The 22,938-nt window shown below is 45.9% G+C and overlaps 1 protein-coding gene across 1 annotated transcript in view; it reads left to right on the top strand.

Moving 5' to 3' along the window:
- Positions 1-22,938, top strand: part of DHX36 (DEAH-box helicase 36) — a 120,564-nt gene that overhangs the window by 46,784 nt on the left and 50,842 nt on the right. The window contains exons 9-11 of the mRNA XM_073579024.1: positions 3,510-3,591; positions 4,201-4,341; positions 16,894-16,996. Coding sequence (XP_073435125.1) covers positions 3,510-3,591; positions 4,201-4,341; positions 16,894-16,996 — 326 coding nt within the window. The remainder of the gene's footprint in view (positions 1-3,509; positions 3,592-4,200; positions 4,342-16,893; positions 16,997-22,938) is intronic.

Raw genomic sequence — 22,938 nt, forward strand, 5'->3', positions numbered from 1 at the left:
TGTTTGGGCGCACCGCAAGGCCCGGAAGGGAAGGAGCGCCATGTGACTTTTTGATTGGAAAATTAGCTCCAATCGTTAGGGGACACCATGTCGCATTTGGAGAGCCCCTGTGTGCCTAAACATTGGAGCTCCCCCACAAGTGACCCCATTTTGGAAACTAGACCCCCGAAGGAACTTATCTAGATGTGTGGTGAGCACTTTGAACCCCAAGTGCTTCACAGAAGTTTATAACGCAGAGCAGTGAAAATAAAAAAATATTTTTTTTTCCTCAAAAATGATTTTTTAGCCCGCTATTTTTTATTTTCCCAAGGGTAACAGGATAAATTGGACCCCAAAAGTTGTTGTCCAGTTTGTCCTGAGTACACTGGTACCCCATATGTGGGGGAAAACCACTGTTTGAGCGCACGGCATGACTCAGAAGGGAAGGAGCGTCATTTGACTTTTTGAATGGAAAATTAGCTCCAATCGTTAGCGGACACCATGTTGTGTTTGCAGAGCCCCTGTGTGCGTAAACTTTGGAGCTCCCCCACAAATGACCCCATTTTGGAAACTAGACCCCCTAAGGATCTTATCTAGATGCATAGTGAGCACTTTGAACCCCCAGGTGCTACACAGAAGTTTATAACGCAGAGCCGTTAAAATAAAAATATTTTTTTTCCCTCAAAAAATAAATTTTTAGCCTGCTATTTTTTATTTTCACAAAGGTAACAGGATAAATTGGACCCCAAAAGTTGTTGTCCAGCTTGTCCTGAGTACGCTGGTACCACATATGTGGGGGGGACCACTGTTTGGGCACACGTTGGGGCTCAGAAGGGAAGTAGTGATGTTTTGAAATGCCGACTTGATGGAATGGTCTGTGGGCGTCATGTTATGTTTGCAGAGCCCCTGATGTACCTAAACAGTGGAAACCCCCCACAAATGACCCCATTTTGGAAACTAGATCACCCAAGAAACTAATATAGATGTGTGGTGAGCACTTTGAACCCCCAAGTGCTTCACAGAAGTTTATAACGCAGAGCCGTGAAAATAAAAAAATATTTTTTTTTCCTCAAAAAATTATTTTTAGTCCACTATTTTTTATTTTCACAAGGGTAACAGGATAAATTTGACCCCAAAAGTTGTTGTCCAGTGTGTCCTGAGTACGCTGGTACCCCATAAGTGGGGGGGACCACTGTTTGGGCACACGTTGGGGCTCGGAAGGGAAGTAGTGACGCTTTGAAATGCCGACTTGATGGAATGGTCTGTGGGCGTCATGTTACGTTTGCAGAGCCCCTGATGTACCTAAACAGTGGAAACCCCCCACAAGTGACCCCATTTTGGAAACTAGACCCCCCAAGGAACTTATCTAGATGTGTGGTGAGCACGTTGAACCCCCAAGTGCTTCACAGAAGTTTATAATGCAGAGCTGTGAAAATAAAAAAATATTTTTTTTTCCTCAAAAAGTGATTTTTAGCCCACTATTTTTTATTTTCACAAGGGTAACAGGATAAATTGGACCCCAAAAGTTGTTGTCCAGTTTGTCCTGAGTACGCTGGTACCCCATATATGGGGGGGACCACTGTTCGGGGACACGTTGGGGCTCGGAATGGAAGTAGTGACGTTTTGAAATGCCGACTTGATGGAATGGTCTGTGGGCATCATGTTACGTTTGCAGAGCCCCTGATATACCTAAACAGTGGAAACCCCCCACAAGTGACCCCATTTTGGAAACTAGACCCCCCAAGGAACTTATCTAGATGTGTGGTGAGCACGTTGAACCCCCAAGTGCTTCACAGAAGTTTATAACGCAGAACCGTGAAAATAAAAAATCTTTTTTTTCCACAAAAATAATTATTTTAGCCCCCATTTTTTTATTTTCCCAAGGGTAACATGAGAAATTAGACCCCCAAAGTTGTTGTGCAATTTTTCCTGAGTACCCCGATACCCCATAAGTGGGGGTACACCACTGTTTGGGCACACGTCGGGGCTCGAAATGGAGGGAGCACCGTTTGACTTTTTGAACGCAAAATTGGCTGGAATAAATGGTGGCTGCATGTCGCGTTTGGAGAGCCCCTGATGTGCCTAAACAGTGGAAACCCCTCAATTCTATCTCCAACCCTAACGCCAACACACCCCTAACCCTAATCCCAACCCTAATCATAACCCTAACCACAACCCTAATCCCAACACAGCCCTAACGAAATCCCAACTCTAACCCTAACCAGAAGCCTAACCGTAATCCCAACCCTAATCCCAATTCCAATCCTAACCCTAAATTCAACCCTAACCCTTAGTCCAACCCTAACCCTTAGTCCAACCCTAACCCTTAGTCCAACCCTAACCCCTAGTCCAACCCTAACCCCTAGTCCAACCCTAACCCCTAGTCCAACCCTAACCCTTAGTCCAACCCTAACCCTTAGTCCAACCCTAACCCTTAGTCCAACCCTAAGCCTTAGTCCAACCCTAACCCGTAGTCCAACCCTAACCCGTAGTCCAACCCTAACCCTAACCCTAGCCCTGGACCTAACCCTAATGGAAAAAAAAAAATATATTTTATTATTTGTCCCTACCTATGGGGGTGATAAGGGGGGCGGTGATTTACTTTTTATTTATTTTGATCACTATGAAAGTTTATCATAGTGATCACAATAAATGAATGAATCTGCAGCGTTGCAGATTCGATTCGGCACACTGCGCATGCGCCCGCCATCTTGCAAGATGGCGGCGCCCATGACGCTGGACGGCAGGACACCGGGACGGATAGCGGGAGATCGGAGGCACAAAGGAGGGTGAGGGGGTGATCGGAGGGTGAGAGGGGATGATCGGAGGGCTGGGGGGGCAGAGGGAAGGCGGGGGGGCAGATCATGACGGCGGGGGGGCAGATCATGACGGCGGCTGCCGATCGGTGCCGTCAGAAGGTGGCGGCAGCCGATCGGTGCCGTCAGTCGATCGGTGCCGTCAGTCGGTGTGGGGGGGGGGGTCGGGTCTCGGTGTCCAGCCATGTCCGATGCTATTTCAGCATCGGCCATGGCTGGATTGTAATATTTCACCAATTTTCATTGGTGAAATATTACAATCGCTCTGATTGGCTGTTAAAAGTGAAACTGCCAATCAGAGCGATCGTAGGCACGTGGGGGCTAAGCCACACCCCCAGGTGTTAACTCTGAAGGGTCCTTTGTTTGCGGGTCGGGTGACCTGTCAGTGACCCCGGTCACCCGTCCCGCAGGGGGGCTATCTATAGCATGACGCCTACGTAGGCGTCATAGGTCGTTTGGGCACTGCTTTTCATGACGCCTACGTAGGCGTCATAGGTCGTGAAGGGGTTAAAGAGGACATTATGAGGCTCTTAATACCTCGCTAAGGTACATCCTGATGTCCAGTTTCTTTAAAAGCGCTTTTCAGATTCATGGTTGATTTTGTTGACATCACATATTTGTTATGAATTGCTTTTCATGTCATCTGATAGTGCCATTGGCTAAAAAAAATCATTGTTAGCTGGAAAAAATATTAATTGAGTCTTCTCTGTACAGACAACTCTCCTATGCTGCACATCCCTGGATTAACATTCCCTGTGAAAGAGTATCTCTTGGAGGATGTATTCGAAATGGTAAAGTAAGTGATGTCCACTCTAATTGACTTAAACGCACATATTACGTCTCCATAATTTCACCCCAAACTGTTCCTTTCCATATCTCCCCCACAATGCCTCTCTGCATATTGTCCCCACTGCCCCTTGCTATACTGTGTACCCTTTAACAATCCGCCAATTGCCCCATAATGAACCCCAGAATTTTCTTCATTACCCTTTTATGTGCCCTAGCAGTAAACCCAACCGTTCCCTACCCTCGCACCATCCTTTAAAATTAAGTCATATTTCTTATTCAGCTCCTCCATGGATCGCTTACTAGTACCTGACATCTCCTCTGCCTGTGCGGCACTGGCGGCAGTGTGTTGACTTCATGCTGCTGTACATCGGGGCCGGGGATGACGCGCACTTCTCTGCCCCAGTGTCAGCGCCATAGTGATCAAATGTATTAACGTATGAAAGATAGGCATACATTTGAATATAGGAAGGGAGTGGCATTTCCTGTACAGCTACGCTGTCCACACAACAGATGAAAAAACAAGAACACATTCACTAATTGGTTTTAAGTATTAAAAATATAGTTGATATTTGCTGCCCTTATGAAAAACAACATGCAGTTTGTCTATTTTTATTAGATATTCCCCCAAAGAAGAAGATTGGATGCCAAAAGCAAATAGACGTTTTATGCAGGGACGTAACACTCGTCCTGAAAAAGCTGAAAAGGAACAAATCTACTTGGAACGCCTTCCAGAATTTTTAAGGCGACTTGAAGGAAAGTGAGTGAGAGCTTCTGTTTCGGAAGCCAATGGGTGTAGAACATTCCAGATCCTGCTGTGCTGTGTGAAATGGTCATTGACTGTTTGCTATCTATTCCTCTTGGTCTTACACATTCCTATAATCTGCACCACACCAATGTTAACCCTTACACTGGTCAGAACCAGAAAAATTACACCGGATCAATGGGGGACTACTCTGTTCATATTGACCATAGTGATGAATGGGATATATGGTGAGAATTACTCCATTCATTTATTTCAAAATAATATAAAAATTATTCAACCCCTTCACGACATGCGTCGTGTATATGGCGCAGAAGTAGCAGAGTCCTTGCTAACTGCCATATATATACAACGCTATGATTGCGCGGGCGCACGCCGCAATCAAATGTGGGTGTCAGTTCCATGAGATCTGACTTCCTGCAGCAACCCCCATGATTGACGATAGCACCGATCGCTGGGTGTTTAAACCCCTGTGATGCCGCTGTCAGTAGTGACAGCGACATTGTGGGGCATCGCAGAGGGAGGGAGCTCCCTCTGTGCTCCCATTAGCACAACACGATGCGATCACGTTATGCCGATGGTCTCCATGGTGTCCCCTAGCCGAAAGATGGCCTCGAAATCACCCAGGGATGGTGGCCTGTCAAGCCATGCTCAGAGCATGAGCGAACACGCCTTCTTCCTGCATGTCAGACGCTCATCTAATGCTCTGCAATGCATTGCACAGTATTAGATCAGTGATCTCAGTGTGAAGTTGATGTCCCATCCTGGGACAATGTAAAAAGAAAGTTCATAAAAATTGTAAAAATATTTGAAAAACTCACAAAAAAATTTGAATCCAATAAATACATTTATGTTAAAAAGAAAAAAAAAAGTACACACATTTGGTATCGTTGCGTCCAGTACGACCTGACCTATAAAACTGTCCCACTAAACACAGTTAAAAAATAATTAATCCATGCAAAGAGAAACGGTCGCACTCATCGAGATGGAAGTTTCACTGATTTATTGACATATCAATACATGTCAAGTCGGGGGAGTGACATAAGGAGTGCAGCCTTTCTTGCACTCCTTATGTCACTCCCCCCGACTTGACATGTATTGATATGTCAATAAATCAGTGAAACTTCCATCTCGATGAGTGCGACCTTTTCTCTTTGCATGGATTCCCTTATTGACTGTGTCCAGGTCTGGCACCCGAGATTCCCAGCTGCTGGGCTTCTGTATGCCGCACATCATTTGAAGTCACACGGTAACAGCGGTGCCGTCCGCTTTTTATCTTGAGTTTTGTGGTAAAAAATAATTAACGAGACAAAAAATTATGCTTTATCTTCGTACTGCTGTACAAAAAGTTTAATAAGACGCAATAAAAAAGACTAAGTTAAATAAAAATAGTATCTTTGAAACCTTATCTTGTCCTGTAAAAACCAAGCTGCCATACAGCTCAATCAGCGGAAAAATAAGTTACAGCTCTCAGAATGAAGCGATGCAAAAATAATAGTTTTTTCTATAAAATAGTTTTTATTGTTTAAAAGTGCCAAAACATAAAAAAACTATAAATGAGGTATCGCTGTAATCGAACTAACCCAAATAAGAAGACTGCCTTATCTAGTTTCTAAAATGCGGTCACCTGTGGGAGTTTTACACTCTTTAGGAACATCAGGGGCTCTCCAAACTCGGCATGACATCTACTAATGATTCCAGCAAATTTTGCATTCAAAAAGTCAAATGGTGCTCCTTCCATACCAAGCTCTCCTTTGCGCCAAAACGGTAGTTTTCCCCCACATAAGGGGTATCGGCACACTCATGAGAAATTGCACAAGAAATTTTATGAACCAGTTTTTCCTGTTAGCCTTGAGAAAATAAAAAAAAATTGGGTCTAAAGTAAAATTTTTGTGAAAAAAAGTTAAATGTTCATTTTTTCTTTCCACATTGCATTAATTCCTGTATAGCATCTGAAGGGTTAATATTCTTCTTGAATGTGGTTTTGAACATCTTGAGGGATGCAGTGTTTAGAATGGTGTCACTTTTGGGTATTTTCTGTCGAATAGACCCATCAAAGTCACTTCATATGTGATGTGGTCCCTAAAAAAAAAAAAAAAGTGTCGGAAAACCGAGAAATCGTTGGTCATTTTTTAACCCTTCTAACTTCCTAACTAAAAAAAAATGTGCTGCTGTAAAGTAGACATGTGGGAAATGTTATTTACTAACTATTATGTGTGACACGACTGATTTAGGGGCATAAAAATTAAAAGTTTGAAAATTGCACAATATTCCAAATTTTTGGCAAATTTCTGATTTTTCTCACAAATGCAAATCATATCGATCAAATTTTACCGCTGTAATGAAGTAGAATATGTCATGAAAAAACTCTCTCAAAATTGGTGGGATCAGTTGAAGCGTTCCAGAATTGTCACCTCATAAGGCGACACGGGTCAGAATTTTAAAATTTGGCCTGGTCATGAAGGTGTTATCAGGCTTTGGGGTGAAGGGGTTAAATCACAAGTGAAACCCCCAAAAAAGATAAAAGAAGGCAAGAGCAAGCTGTGCCCAGTGATCTGTGATGTAACGTCCTAAAAGCGAGGAGGAGCAGAACCACCGCCACATTCAATAGCAGGAACTTTTAGGATTGCAATCAGCACTATGGATGTTGGCTTTATAGCCCACTAGCTGAAGAGCTCGGCGTTGCCTGGGCCTAGTAAGCAACTGTGGTTAGTTATAACAAATTATAATGATTATATTGCACATAAAAATATTTCACATCATATATTCAACCCTACATATTTGCAACACAAATTAACTAAACGATTTCCCAAATATTGATAGTATTTTATTTTCAACTCATTCAAGAGCCTTTTGATAAACAACATTTTTGTTTTTTCCTTTCGGTGCAAAGATGAACAAATTTTTGGCAGTTCCAACTCTTGAACAGATCACGTAAAGTTGACCATGAGAAAAGCATGGAGATTGCAAATCGATCCCTACTACTTTCAAGGACTGTCCCTGAGCATTCTTAATGGACATTGCAAATAGCAGTTGAACTGGAAACTGGAGGCGTTTAAAATCAAAAAAATAATCAGATGGAATGAGTGGAATTCTTGGAATGAAAATGTCCTCTCCTTTGGCACATCCTGTTTCTGAGCTGTGTATCTAACCCTATCCTGTGTGATAATGTCTGCTGAACTGTGTACCTAATCCTCTCCTGTGTGATACTTTCTGCTGAGCTGTGTATCTAATCCTATCATGTTTTACTGACTGCTCAGCCGTGTATCTAATCCTATCCTGTGTGATACTGTCTGCTGAGCTGTGTATCTAATCATATCCTGTGTGATACTGACTGCTGAGCTGTGTATCTAATCCTATCCTGTGTGATACTGACTGCTGAGCCATGTGTCTAATCCTCTCCAGGGTGATACTGATTGCTGAGCCATGTGTCTAATCCTATACTGTGATACTGACTGCTGAGCTGTGTATCTAATCCTACACTGTGTGATACTGACTGCTGAGCCATGTATCTAATCCTATCCTGTGTGATACAGGGCTCCCCCTGCAGTCTGTGTCAGAGGGTGGTTTGTGTTGGCACGGTAATAAATTGTGTTATTTCCAGCTTTACAGAAGGACGATAACACCATAGAAATGATAAGAATAATAGGCCTCAGTTACCACAACTGTCTACAAAGAAAACTGTTGCTGATAGCAACCAATCACAGCTCATTTTTCATCTTTTACAGCTCTGGGACAGCGTGGCGAGTTTTGAGTGGCGACTTTTGTGTTTCGACTTTTACGTGGCGAGGTTGGTGTATGTGTGGTGAAATGTATGCTGAGGGTGGTGTATGTGTTGAAGCACGTGGTAGTGTGTGGCGCATTTTGTGTGTGTGTTCATATCCCTGTGTGTGGTGAGTATCCCATGTCAGGGCCCCACCTTAGCAACTGTATGGTATATACTCTTTGGTGCCATCGCTCTCATTCTTTAAGTCCCCCTTGTTCACATCTGGCAGCTGTCAATTTGCCTCCAACACTTTTCCTTTCACTTTTTCCCCATTATGTAGATAGAGGCAAAATTGTTTGGTGAATTGGAACGCGCGGAGTTAAAATTTCGCCTCACAACATAGCCTATGACGCTCTCGGGGTCCAGACGTGTGACTGTGCAAAATTTTGTGGCTGTATCTGCGACGGTACAGACGGTACACACACACACACCCACACCCACATTGAGCTTTATATATTAGATGAAGGCATGTCCATTAACCCTTTTACTCCCAAGGGTGGTTTGCATGTTAATGCCCGGGGCAATTTTTACAATTCTGACCACTGTCCCTTTGTGAGGTAATAACTCTGGAACGCTTCCATGGATCCCGGTAATTCTGACATTGTTTTCTCGTGACATATTGTACTTCATGTTAGTGGCAAAATTTAATTCATATAACTTTATTTGTGAAAAAAACAGAAATTTGGCAAAAATTTCACAATTTTCCAACTTTGAATTTTTATGCTCTTAAATTACAGAGACATGGTACTCAAAGTTAATAAGTAACATTTCCCACATGTCTACTTAACATCAGCACAATTTGGGAACCAAAATTTTTTTTTATTAGGAAGTTATAAGGGTTAAAAGTTGACCAGCGATTTCTCATTTTTACAACACCATTTTATTTTTAAGGAACAACATCACATTTGAAGTCACTTTGAGGGGTCTATATGATAGAAAATACCCAAAAGTGACACCATTCTAAAAACTGCACCCCTCAACGTAATCAAAACCACATTCAAGAAGTTTATTAACCCTTCAGGTGCTTCACAGGAATTTTTTGAATGTTTAAAAAAAAAAAAGTGAACATCTAACTTTTTTTCACAAAAAAAATAACTTCAGGTTCAATTTTTTTATTTTACCAATGGTAACAGGAGAAATTGGACTGGAAAAGTTATTGTGCAATTTGTCCTGAGTACGCCGATACCTGATATGTGGGGGGGAACCACTGTTTGGACGCATGGCAGAGCTCGGAAGGGAAGGAGCGCCGTTTGATATTTTCACTGCAAAATTGGATGGAATTCAGATCGGATGCCATGTCAAGTTTGGAGAGCTCCTGATGTACCTAAACAGTGGAAACCCCACACAAGTAACCCCATTTTGGAAACTAGACCCCCCCAAGGAACTTATCTAGATATGTGGTGAGCACTTTGAACCCCCAAGGGCTTCACAGAAGTTTATAACGTACAGCCATACAATTAAAAAATCATATTTTTTCCACAAAAATTATCTTTTCACCCCCAATTTTAATTTTCCCAAGAGTAACAGGACCCCAAAAGTTATTGTGCAATTTGTCCTGAGTACGCTGATACCCCATATGTGGGGGTAAACCACTATTTGGGCGCATGGCAGAGCTCGGAAGGGAAGCAGCGCCATTTGACTTTTTTTGCTGGAATTGAGATCGGACGCCATGTCACGTTTGGAAAGCCCCTCATGTGCCAAAACAGTGGAAACCCCCCAATTCTAACTCCAACCCTTGCCCTAACGGGAAAATGGAAATAAATACATTTTTTTTTATTTTATTATTTTTCCCTAACGAAGGGGTTGATTTACTATTTATAGTGGGTTTTTATATTTGGCAACTATCGCACGCTGAAAGACACTTTTTATTGTAAAAATAGTTTATGCATCACCACATTTTGAGAGCTATAATTTTTCCATATTTTGACTCACCGAGTCATGTGAGGTCTTATTTTTTGCGGAACGAGTTGTCGTTTTTACTGGTACAATTTTCGGGCACGTGAATTTTTTTTATCGCTTTTTATTCCGATTTTTGGGACGCAGAATGAACAAAAACCAGCGTTTCATGAATTTCGGTTGGGGGGGTGTGTTTACACCGTTCCGAGTGCGGTAAAATTGATAAAACGGTTTTATTCTTCGGGTAAGTATGGTTACAGCGATACCTCATCTATGTTGTTTTTTATGTTTTGGTGCTTTTATGCAGTGAAAACAATTTTATATAAAAAATAATAATTTTTGCATCGCTTTATTCTGTGAGCTATAACTTTTATTTTTTCGCTGATGACGCTGTGTGGCAGCTCGTTTTTTGTGGGACAAGATGACGTTTTCATCGGTACCATGCGTATTTATATCCGTATTTTTGATCGCACGTTATTGCACTTTTTGTTCGGCGGTATAATGATAAAGCATTTTTATTCGGACTCCCATGACAGCACCACGAGAGAGGGGATCCGCCCTATAGGAACAGGAAACCTACAGATACAAAAAGGGCGGCACCTCTCCCACGCATCAGTTTGGTTTCCTGTTCCTGAGGGGACGGGATCCTACAGAAGAACCGGATCCCAGGCCGGCCAGCCGATACCGGTAGCGAGGGGGTCTCCTACCTCGGCCTGGTGCGGATCTCCTGGAGGACGCCACGGTGGCCCAGGATGGGTGTCACGGCGGTGGCGTGTGCAGCAGGGAGCGGCGTCCGGAGGATGTCCGTCTCCGGGATTAGGCCGCCGCCGGTAAGTATTTTCCCCCCGGGGGTTCCCGGCTCCGGCGGCACAGGTACGACGGCAGCGCGGCTGCAGGGGGCTGTGACCGGGTGGCGCTGCTTCCGGGGCTCCCGGGCGTCCCGCGTGGCTTCCGGTCTTTCCCGGGGTAGCGGTGATGTCAGGGGGCGGGCGATGCGCTTCCGGGTCAGCGCGCCACTGCGCATGCGCGAAGGATCCAAGATGGCGGCGCCCATCGGAAACACCGATGGCGTCGGCTTTCGGACCGGGTCCGGCGCCAGCTGGGGTAGGGAGCCCTGTTAAGGGGGGGGAGGGGCGCGGCATAGATACTGCTGACCGGAGGAGGGGTATTTAGGCAGGACCCCGGCAGGGTACCTTGCCTTGGCCACATTATTACAAGCAGCAGCGTACAGCAGCAGCAGTGGTAATGGAGAGTAATCGAGAGCAGCAGCAGCGGCAGAAGCAAGGGCGACAGCAGCGGCAAACATCACTGCCGCCCCTGGATGACCTTCGGCAGGTCAAACAGAAAAAGAAAGTGTCCCGTGACAGTAATGAGCGGCCGGGACGAAGTGACCAGTCCACTCGTAAGAGCTCCTCCAGGCAGACAGGAGCATCGGCTGAAAGAAATCCCCCTCATTCTCCGGTACTTGATTGTGGCACTGGTAAGTGATCTTCGTGAAAGTTCACTCAGTGACGGGACCCCCCTTCTGTGTTTTTTTCTAGGGGAAAAAAGCTACAAGTAAGACTAAACATAGGGAATGCGCACTCTGTGCATGCCCGTTACCGGACGCGTGCCTCAAAAAATTGTGCCCCCCCTGTATTCAGCAGACAGTGGCAGAAGAGTCGCCCGTGGTAGCGGCGAGTTTAAGGGACATTGTCAGGGCAGAAATGAGGGAAACCCTAAAGTCCTTATCCCAGCCGGAAAGTCTAAGGGGCGAGGTCCCGGCGGAGTCGGATTCCTCGGTAGAGTGGAGAAAAAGCAGAGACTCCCAGGCTTCATCTCCCTCGTCCTCCTCAGGAGAAGAGGACTCGGGGCGATTTTGTCTGCCTCTTGACCGGGTAGACAAGCTGGTCAAAGCAGTCAGAGGGACAATGGAGGTAGAGGAGCCTAAGCCCCAATTGTCCATGCAGGATGTCATGTTCTGTGGGCTGGAACAGAGGAAGCGGAGAGTCTTCCCGTTAAATCAAAAAATCCAGGATCTGATCCACAGAGAGTGGAAAAAGCCGGATAAAAGAGGGTCACTACCACCAGCCCTCAAACGCAGATACCCCTTCGACGATCCGGCAGTGAATACGTGGGACAGAGCCCCCAAATTAGACGCAGCCATCGCAAAGGCATCGAAAAAATCCTCGCTGCCCTTTGAGGACATGGGATCCCTTAAAGATCCCCTAGACAGAAAGGCTGATACTTTCCTTAAAAACACCTGGGAAATGGCGGCCGGGTCCTTAAGACCAGCAGTGGCTTCAACGTGCACGGCCAGGTCCATGATGGTCTGGTTGGACCAGTTGGAGTCACAACTAAAACAGGGTACATCAAGACAGACAATTCTTGGGGCCCTACCGACCATCCAAGAGGGAGCAGCCTTCCTAGCAGATGCCTCAGCGGATGCAGTGAGAATGGCCGCCAGAGCAGCAGGTCTCTCTAATGCAGCTCGCAGAGCCCTGTGGCTAAAGTGCTGGCAGGGAGACATTCAGTCCAGAGCAAAGCTCTGTGCGATTCCATGTGAGGGCGAATATTTGTTCGGCGCTGTCCTAGACGAGCTGCTCGAGAAGGCGGGGGACAACAAGAAAAAATTCCCAAACCTTTCGTCTGCGTCCTACCGTCGTCCATTTGGTAGAAGGAGATTCGCCCAGGGGAGAAGGCGCAACTCTTCGCCTTTTAGAGATCACCCCAGATGAGAAGACAGAAGGAGAAGAGGTATGGGCTATATGTTCACACGCTCGTCGAGAGATCAAAAGAGACCAAATCAATGACTAGCAATTCCCGTGGGGGGTAGACTGTCATCCTTCTTCCCGGCATGGTCACAGATTACAAATAGTGACTGGGTGCGGAAGGTAATATCCACCGGGCTTAGATTGGAATTTACCCAGATCCCGCGGGATACCTTTAAACTAACCCCCTTAAGATCTTCTCATCTCGAACAAGCGGCCTTAGAAGCGGAAGTCTTGAGCCTATGCCAAAATAATGTCCTGGTAGAGGTTCCAGAAGCTGAAAGAGGAAGAGGGTTTTACTCTCCCCTGTTTCTAATCCAGAAACCTGATAAGACATTCAGAACGATTATAAACCTTCGTTCCCTTTAACGAGTTTTTGATTAATCGTACATTTAAAATGGAGTCCATTAATACAACAATAAAAATATTGTTTAAAGGTTGTTTTATGGCAGTCATAGATTTGAAAGATGCGTACTATCATGTACCTATCCATACAGACTTCCAACAGTTCCTGAGGGTGGCAGTTTCAGTAGATGGCACAGTGCGTCATTATCAGTATAGAGCCCTTCCCTTTGGTCTCTCGGCAGCACCCAGGGTATTTACAAAGATAGTGGCCGAAGTTATGGCTCATTTACGGGAGGTTGACGTCTTAATCATTCCATATTTAGACGATTTCTTGATTGTGGGAAAATCAGTGGGTCATTGTAGATCCCAGATAGAAAAAGCTAGATCCAGGTTACAAAACCTCGGATGGATTTTAAACTACAAGAAATCCCGACTCCAGCCCTTGAAAATACAGAAGTTTCTAGGCTTATTACTAAATTCAGAGACTCAGCAGTGCCTGCTGCCACTAGATAAATTACAAAAGATACAGGAGCAGGTTCTTCGGGCAATTGATAATCCATCTATGACCCTCAGACAGGCCATGTCCCTGTTAGGCTCTCTAACTTCATGCATCCCAGCAGTTAGGTGGGCACAATTCCACACCAGAGCCCTTCAAAACGACGTCTTGGTTAATAGCAGGGCCCTGGAAGGCTCCTTACAAGGTCGAATGTTGCTAAGCCCCTCAGCTGTTACATCACTGAGATGGTGGCTCGATAGCGAGAACCTAGCATCAGGGGTGCCCTGGATAACACAGATAACCCGTATTATAACCACATACGCAAGTTCCTTTGGTTGGGGAGCCCATATGGGGGACATAGTGTTACAGGGACAGTGGGATTCTGATTCTGAAATCTCATCCAACCAGAGAGAGCTATTGGCGATAGAACGGGCAGTCAAAAAACTCATTATGTATCTACAGGGCCATCATGTGAGGATACACTCGGACAACCAAGTAGTGGTAGCATATGTCAACCACCAAGGTGGAACCCGCTCCAGCGCGCTAATGCAGATAACAGAACGGCTCCTTCAGATAGCAGAGAGAAATTTTCTGTCTTTAACCGCGCTCCACATCAGCGGAAAGGACAACGTAAGAGCAGACTTTTTAAGCCGCAAGGCTCTAAGACAAGGAGAATGGTCTTTGAACAAAGATATTTACCACCAGATTGTCCGCAGATGGGGTAGCCAGAGGTAGACCTCTTTGCCACCAGAGAAAACAGAAAAGAAAGATCGTTCTGCTCTCTGAACCCCAGGGAAAATCCCCTGGCGGTGGATGCCCTCCTGATAAGATGGGACTTTTCTCTGGCATACGCCTTCCCGCCATTGAATCTTCTTCCTCTGGTAGTCAGGAAGATCAGAGAGGATCGGGCAAAAGTCATACTAATTGCCCCCTTTTGGCCCAGGAGGACCTGGTTCGCATGGTTGAGGACCATGTCGGTAGGCGATCCCTGGGTACTGCCGAACCTTCCGGATCTCCTCTACCAGGGGCCAGTCAGCCACCCACAAGTAGCGGGACTTCATTTGACGGCGTGGTGTTTGAAAGGTCACTATTAAAAGATAGAGGGTTCTCCAAGAACTTAGTTGACACCCTCCTAAAGAGCAGAAAATTAACTACCACTAACATCTATGCTAGGACCTGGAAACGCTTCCTGTCCACCTTTCACTTTGACGTCAGAGACGGAATTCCCACGAAACATATTCTGGAATTTCTCCAGAAAGGTTTCGAATTGGGTCTCTCCACAAGTACATTAAAAGTGCAGGTTTCAGCCTTAGGGGCCCTGTTTGCAGGTGATATTGCAAAAAATTATTGGGTAGCAAGGTTCATCAGAGCAGCGGCCAGATCGAAACCTATACACAAAGACAGATGTGTGCCGTGGGACTTAAACTTAGTCCTTACAGCCATGACGGAAAGTCCGTTTGAACCTTTAGATTCTGCCTCACTAAAGATTATATCTCTTAAGACAGCATTTCTGGTAGCGATAACATCCGCACGTAGGGTGAGCGACATACAGGCACTTTCCAGATTGCCCCCTTACACAGAGTTCTTACAAGATAGGGTAATCCTAAGGCCAGATCCAGCATACCTTCCCAAGGTAGCAACACAATTCCACAGGACACAGGAGATAGTTCTGCCTTCCTTCCTCCCTAATCCAACCAACCCTAAAGAGCAGAAACTTCAGGCATTAGATATTAGGAGGTGCTTACTTACATATTTAGCAGCCACGGATCCTTGGAAGAAGGAAAACGCATTATTCCTATCCTTCCAAGGTCCCAGGAAAGGATACAGAGTATCAAAACGCACGTTAGCAAGGTGTATTAGGGAGGCTATCTCTCTTGCCTACGCAGCAGGTGGCGGGCCAGCTCCACAGAATCTGAGGGCGCATTCCACTCGGGCCATGGCATCATCCTGGGCAGAAAGATCTGGAGTATCAATTGATCAAATATGTAAGGCGGCCACCTGGTCATCTCCTTCCACCTTCTTTAACCACTATCGGTTAGACATGGGGGCCTCCTCAGACCTCACCTTCGGGCTAAGGGTGCTGCAGGCTGTAGTCCCTCCCTAAGTTAGTTTACATCTCTGTAATTCTCTCATGGTGCTGTCATGGGAGTCCGAATAAAGTATTAAGTTACGTACCGGTAACGGTATTTTTCGGAAGCCCATGACAGCACCCTTAGTTCCCTCCCTTGTTCACATATAGGGGTGCACTCCTCTAGAAGATTGTTCATAAAGTCACCTTATGGGGGAGATGGTATAAAATAATTCTGGTAAATAGGGTAGATAGGTTGTATATATTATATGTTGTGTACTAACCATGGTAGCCTCTCAAGCTCTGTAATCCAACTGATGCATGGGAGAGGTGCCGCCCTTTTTGTATCTGTAGGTTTCCTGTTCCTATAGGGCGGATCCCCTCTCTCGTGGTGCTGTCATGGGCTTCCGAAAAATACCGTTACAGGTACGTAACTTAATACTTTTGCTTCGTTTATTTTTTAAGGGGTTCAATAAAAGGGTTAACTAGTGGCATAGTTTTATAGGGTGGGTCGTTACGGACGCGGCGATACCAAATATGTGTACTTTCATTGTTTTTTTTTGTTTGTTTTTTTTTATTTTCAAAAAATGAATTTATTAGTGAATATTTTTTTTTTAAATTTCTTTAGCGATTTTTTGTTTTTATAAATTATTTTTACTTTTTTTTTTCTTTAAACTTTATTACATTGTCCCAGGGGGGACATCACTGTCATGTGACAGATTGCTGTGAGGCTTCCTCATGCTGGCGCTTTGCAGACATGAGGAAGCCAGCTCCCTGCAGGCCTCCGAAGGTCCCCGCCGCCATATTGGATACGGGGACTTGCAGGGAAGGAGGCCCCTGGAGCAGCGCAGCACATCGCGCTTCTCTCCTATGCCGCCGATACACTGCGATCATGTTTGATCGCAGTGTGCCGGGGGTTAATGTGTCGGGGGCGGTCCGTGACCGCCCCTGACACATAGTGCCGGGTGTCAGCTGTGATAATCAGCTGACACCCGGCCGCGATCAGCGGCGCTCCCCCCGTGAGCGCCGCTGATTGCGCTAGACGTACTATTCCGTCCTTGGGACCTTAGGTCCCAGGTCACATGGACGTAATAGTACGTCTAATGTAGGAAGGGGGTTAAAATACGTTATCTCCCAGAGAGCCCCTTTTCAGGAGATATTGTTCTTTTTATCAGAATGAAGATAAATGAGTTTTGCAGTTGACAATTGACTTTTTAATTTTCTGTAGATATTCTGAAACTACAATACGTGCCTTACAATGTATGGATGAGGAGAAAGTTAACCTTGACCTGATTGTAGAGCTCATCAGACATATTGTTTTGAAGGGAGAGGTAAGATCTTTTTTGAAGTGAAAATCCTCACCATATTCTTATTTTTTAAATGTTAACATTCACTATAGATTTTTTTTTCTTACATCTTTAAAACAATTGGCACTGAAAATATAGTTACCCCTTCACTGCCAGGAACGTGTGACATAGAGCATGACGTTATCGTATATACTCGAGTATAAAGCCGAGCCCCCCCTAATTTTGCCACAAAAACTGGGAAAACTTATTGACTCGAGTATAAGCCTAGGGAGGAAAATGCAGCAGCTACTGGTAAATGTAAAAAATAAAAATGGATACCAATAAAAGTAAAATTAATTGAGACATCAGTAGCTTAAATGTTTTTGAATATCCATATTGAATCAGGAGCCCTACATGATGCTCCATACAGTTCATGATGGGCCCCATAAGATGCTCCATACAAAATACATCACATATAATGCTGCACAAAGGCTATTAATGGCCCCATAAGATGCTCCATAGAATAATATGCCCCATATGCTGCTCCATAAAGGTTTTGGCCCCATAAGATGTTCCATAGATTATGCCCCATATGCTGCCCCATAAAATGTCCCATAGAATAGGCCCCATAAGATGATCCATAGCATAGTCCCCATATGCTGCCCCCATAATATGCTCCATAGATGCTGCCCCCATAAGATGCTCCATAGATTATACCCCCATATGCTGCCCCTATAAGATGCTCCATAGATTATGCCCCCATATGCTGCCCCCATAAGATGCTCCATAGATTATGCCCCTATATGCTGCCCCCATAAGATGCTCCATAGATTATGCCCCAATATGCTGCCCCCATAAAATGCTCCATAGATTATGCCCCAATATGCTGCCCCATAAGATGCTCCATATGTTATGCCCCCATAAGATGCTCCATAGATCATGCCCCAATATGCTGTCCCCATAAGATTATGCCCCTATATGCTGCCCCCATGAGATGCTCCATAGATTATGCCCCAATATGCTGCCCCCATAAGATGCTCCATAGATTATGCCCCAATATACTGCCCCATAAGATGCTCCATAGATTATGTCCCCATATGCTGCTCCGATAAGATGCTCCATAGATTATGCCCCTATATGCTAACCCCATAAGATGCTCCATAGATTATGCCCCATGTGCTGCTGCTGCTGCATTTAAAAATAAAAAAAAATTACATACTCACCTCTCCGTCGCTGGGGCCAGGTGCCGGTGTCACTGCTGGCACCTGAGATATTCACCTATTCCCCGGTCCATCGCTGCTTGCTGCTGTCTGGCCCGTTATCTGTCAGTGACGTTCAGACTGCAGGGGGCACGGCGCGCACTAACCACGTCACCGCGCCCTCTGCCGTCTAAACGTCACTGACAGATGACGTGCCAGACAGCAGCAAGCAGCGATGGACCCCGGACAGGTCAGTAGCTTCTCTGCGATCTCCCTTCCTGCCTTCAGCGGTCACATGGTACCGCTCATTAAACTTAATGAATATGCGCATATTCATGAGTTTAATGAGCGGTACCATGTGACCCCTGAAGGAAGGAAGGTGAGATCGTGGAGAAGCTGGGTGCTGCAGAGACCGTGCCGGGATGGATAAGTATGACCTGACCCCCCTCCCCCTCCAACCCCATGGTGTATATGACTCGAATATTAACCGAGAGGGGGACTTTCAGCCCCAAAAAATGGGCTGAAAATCTCGGCTTATATTCAAGTATATATGGTATATGATTGATGCAAATAGAATGCGTAGGCGAGTGTTTTTGTATCTTTAAGTGAATCCGTCAGCAGGGTTTTGCGACCCTACCTGAGACCAGCAAAATGTAGGGGCAAAGACCCTGATTCTACTGATGTATCACTTACTTTACTGGTTGCCGCAGTAGGTGTAGTAATAATAATAGTGATCGACAAATCCAAACGGTAAAGTTCGTGGTCCGTACTGAACACCTACTGTTTGGGCAAGGACTCCAAACACTGACTTCTCCAGGAAGTCAGTGTTACTTGTAAAGCAGCAGTCGTCCACACTGTGCAGAGATGAGGCAGTGACCCAGCAAATTCAAACAAAAAAAATGTGTTTAATGTCCACCAAAAACACTCAGTGCACAACACGCTGTATCCTCCGGAACGCAGCCGGGAAGTAACAAAACAGTCCGTGGCCAAGTTGCCGTGAGCAACCGCGCTGCCGGGTATGCGAGGGGTGCCAGACCTTGGCTCAGTTTGGCCCTGTGTTGTCTCACACAGGGAGCTCTGCAGAACTGTGCTCTGTGTCTCTGCAAGTCAGAACTGACACACCCAAACCCTTTCTGCAGGGTTTTTTTTCCTTTCTCCAATCTGTGGCCATAGGCCACTTAGAAGACCGGGGCTGGAGGAAACGGACCAGACCCCACTACCTTCCTGCAGTCCGTTTCAAAAATAAAAGCCCATACCGGGTTTTCCTGAATAAACTCACTTTTATTCTGCCCTGTGAGTCACAGGCACACTGCTGTGATGACAGGGCACTCCAGCGGATCTAATACGCTTCTGAGCGCATTCTGGGGGACACATAGGGACCCTCTCATATGACTCCAGGCGCTGCCTCACATACTTTTCAGGTTCAGCATCCCGAACATCGGGTGTTCCGCACGCTGTCATCTGCATGACAGCGTGAGAAACACCGGTGGCTCTGATCAGCGGTAAGATCATTACCGCCGGTCATAAAGCTGCGAATCAACTGACAGCCAGCACCTGTGATCAGCTGTAAAAAGTTTACCACCGGTCACAGAGGTTTCGGCTAACGTGAGTACTACTCCCATCAGCCTACGCCTGCCACACTAATAACAGTGAGAGCAAGAGCGGCTGATGGAAGTATTCATCAGCCTGCGCTATAAATTCATAACTAAAAAATAAAGACATGGGGTCTGTTCTATTTTTGATAACTGCAACCCTCAGCTGTCAGCTTTAACATGGCTGGTTATCAAGAATAGACGGGTAGCCACCCATTTTTTAAAAATTATTAATTTAAAATAACGGCATGGGGTCCCCTTCACTGTTGACAACCAGCCATGCTAAAGCAGACAACTGGAGGATAGTATTCTCAGGCTGGTAAGGGGCCATGGATGTTGGCCCTACCCAGCCCCACCCCCCTCCTCAAAATAGCCCACAGCCACCCCAGCAAAAGCGCATCTGTTAGATGCGCCAATTCTGCCGCTTTGCCCGGCTCTTCCCACTTGCCCTGTAGTGGGGGCAAGTGGAGTTCATATTTGTGGGGTCGCCTTTGTATTTTCAGGTGACATGAAGCCCAGTAGTTAGTAATGGAGAGGTGTTTATAAGGTACCTATCCATTGCTAGTCCTATAGTTGTATTGTAGTTAAAAAACAAAAAAAACACCTAGAATAAATACACAGTTTTACAGATTTAATTTATAAAATGTAAAAATAACAAACATAGTTATACCTTATGCTCATTCCATTGAAGCCCTTGTCTCCTGTAAAATAAAACAAAAATACAATATCGCTCACCTGTCTAACATACTGCCCCTCGACGTACTCCGTGTCTGCGATAATTGGTTTTAAACTTGGACAGTGCCAAGGTGCGACCATCCAGACTCAAAACCACAGGAGAATGATCTGTGAGTGCATCGTCAGTGACTATCGGTGATGTCACCGAGGCTGCGTTCCCAGTTCACTTCAGTGTGAGTTGGGCCGATGAACTACGGTGAGATCATCACTGGTACCGTGAGAAAGTCTCACGGTGCTGGTGGTGATCTCACTGAGGTAACCGCATTTCATCGGCCCGGCTCATACTGAAGTGATCTGGGAACGCAGCCTCGGTGACCTGCATTAGCCTCAATGGCGTCACCATTGGTCACTGACTCTGCGCTCACAGCAACTCATTCTCCCATGGTTTTCAGCCTGGGCGGTCGCGTCATGGCACCGTCCAGGTTGAAAACCAATTATCACAAATATGAATTATAGCATGGGACGGCATGTCGGACATTGAGGGATCATGTGGCTTGTTATTTTCTGTTTGTTTTGTTTTTTTTTGTTTTGTTTTTTTTAACATAGGACCAGGAACTCAATGGAAGGCAAGTATAACTGTATTTGTTATTTTTAAATACATTTGTAAAACGGTGTGTATTTTATTTCAAATAAAGGACTTGATTCTGAGTGGGTTTAGTTTTTTGACAATATCACTATGGGGTTAGTAATGGAGAGGCGTCTTATAGACGCCTTTCCATTACTAACTGCTGGGCTTGATGTCACCTGAAAATACAAAGGTGATATCAACCCCACAAATATGAACTCCACTTGATACTGGCACAGGGCAAGTGGGAAAGAGGGAAGAGCCATGCAAAGCACCAGAATTGGCGCATCTAATGGATGATCCTTTGCTGGGGGGACTGTAGGCTGCTATATTTAGGCTGAGGGAGGGGGGCAACTATCCATGACCCCTTACCAGACTGACAATACCAGCTCCAAGCTGTCTGCTTTAACTTGGCTGGTTGTCAAAAGTGGGAGAGGGGTCCCACACCGTTTTTTCAATTATTTAAATAATTTTGGCGTGGGGACCCCTCTGTTCTTGATAACCAGCCATGATAAAGCTAACAGCTGAGGGTTGCTGCCTGTATCTGTCAGTTTTGCCATTCTGGTTATCAAAAATAGAAAGATCCGATTTTATTTATTTATAACGCAGGAGGTGGCTGATGAATACTCCCATCAACCACGCCTGCTCTCACTATTACTAGTAGCAGCAGGCATAGGCTGATGGGAATAGTACTCTCATCAGCCGACGACTTTGTGACTAGATGTAAACTTTTTACCGCCGGTCACAACTGATGGCTCATTCTGTCATCTGACAGCGTGGGAACCGCAGCTCTATGACTCCAGTAATTCTCTTACTACCGACCAGAGGCAGTGATTGCCGCGATGTCATACAGATAACAACGTGGCAGACAATGGGTGTTTGGGTACTGTTCAGGTACCTGACCCGAACTTTTTTATAAATGTTCATCCGAACCCACCGACCCGACCATCCAGTGTTTTGCCCATAACTAATAATAATAATAGCAAATACCTCCAACTAGAAATTTAGTATAGTTTTTCTCCTTCGCCTCATTGGGGGACACAGGTACTGTGGGTGTATGCTACTGCCGCCTGGAGGCTGACACTAAGTGAAAAAAAGAGGTTAGCTCCTCCTCCGCCGTATACACCCTCGCCCCGTTTGTGGGCGGAAACCAGTTCATGCTTAGTGTCCGTTAGAGGCACACACGTCTGTCTTCTTCCAGACTTTTTTTTTCTATGAAGATGAGACTGGGGCGACGGACCCTATAGAAAAGGTCCGATCTCCTCAAACCAACAACGGGCGAGCACATGCGAGTGTCGCCTCCACGTATCCTCTCCCGCGACGTGGGGCATGATGCCGGACTTAGCCCTGACCACAAAAGGTATTGAAACCCTAGGCTGTACAGAGGCACAAGCGTAGTCCGTGCGGCCCCCACTGCACCACCAATGCTAGACTGCGGTGCTGCAAGGAGGTGGACGGTCCCTCTCCTCCTCCCCTGGAGGGAGAGATGGAGCTAGGGTGCCTGCACCGTCCTTTATGCGGCCCCCCCCTCCCCTCTAACCTGAGCTGGAGCTGAAGGTGCCACCGGCCATTTTAGGCTGAGCGTGGCTGCGTTCATCAGGTGCGATCACCCGAGGAGGGTGGCCTGGGAGGGCTCCTGCAGCAGCGTTCCACAGGGCTGGCGACCCTTAGCCCGTTCTCCTGGGATTCAGAGCTGTGCCGCGCCGCTATGGAACAGCGCCATCATGCGTTTCCGGGCCCCTGGGGCCTAAGCCTCTGTTACCGGCGGGTCCCCCCCCGCTGCGAGCGGACATTGTAAATCCAGCCCCCTGCTTCGGCCGTCGCTAGGTCGCGGACGGAAGTTCTGCCCTCCTTCGTCGCGTCACTTCCGGTGTGCCCATGGCCTGGGCGGGCGCA

Source organism: Dendrobates tinctorius, unplaced genomic scaffold (assembly GCF_039654945.1).
Source record: "Dendrobates tinctorius isolate UK_male_01 unplaced genomic scaffold, ASM3965494v1 ptg000060l, whole genome shotgun sequence".
NCBI lineage: Eukaryota > Metazoa > Chordata > Amphibia > Anura > Dendrobatidae > Dendrobates > Dendrobates tinctorius.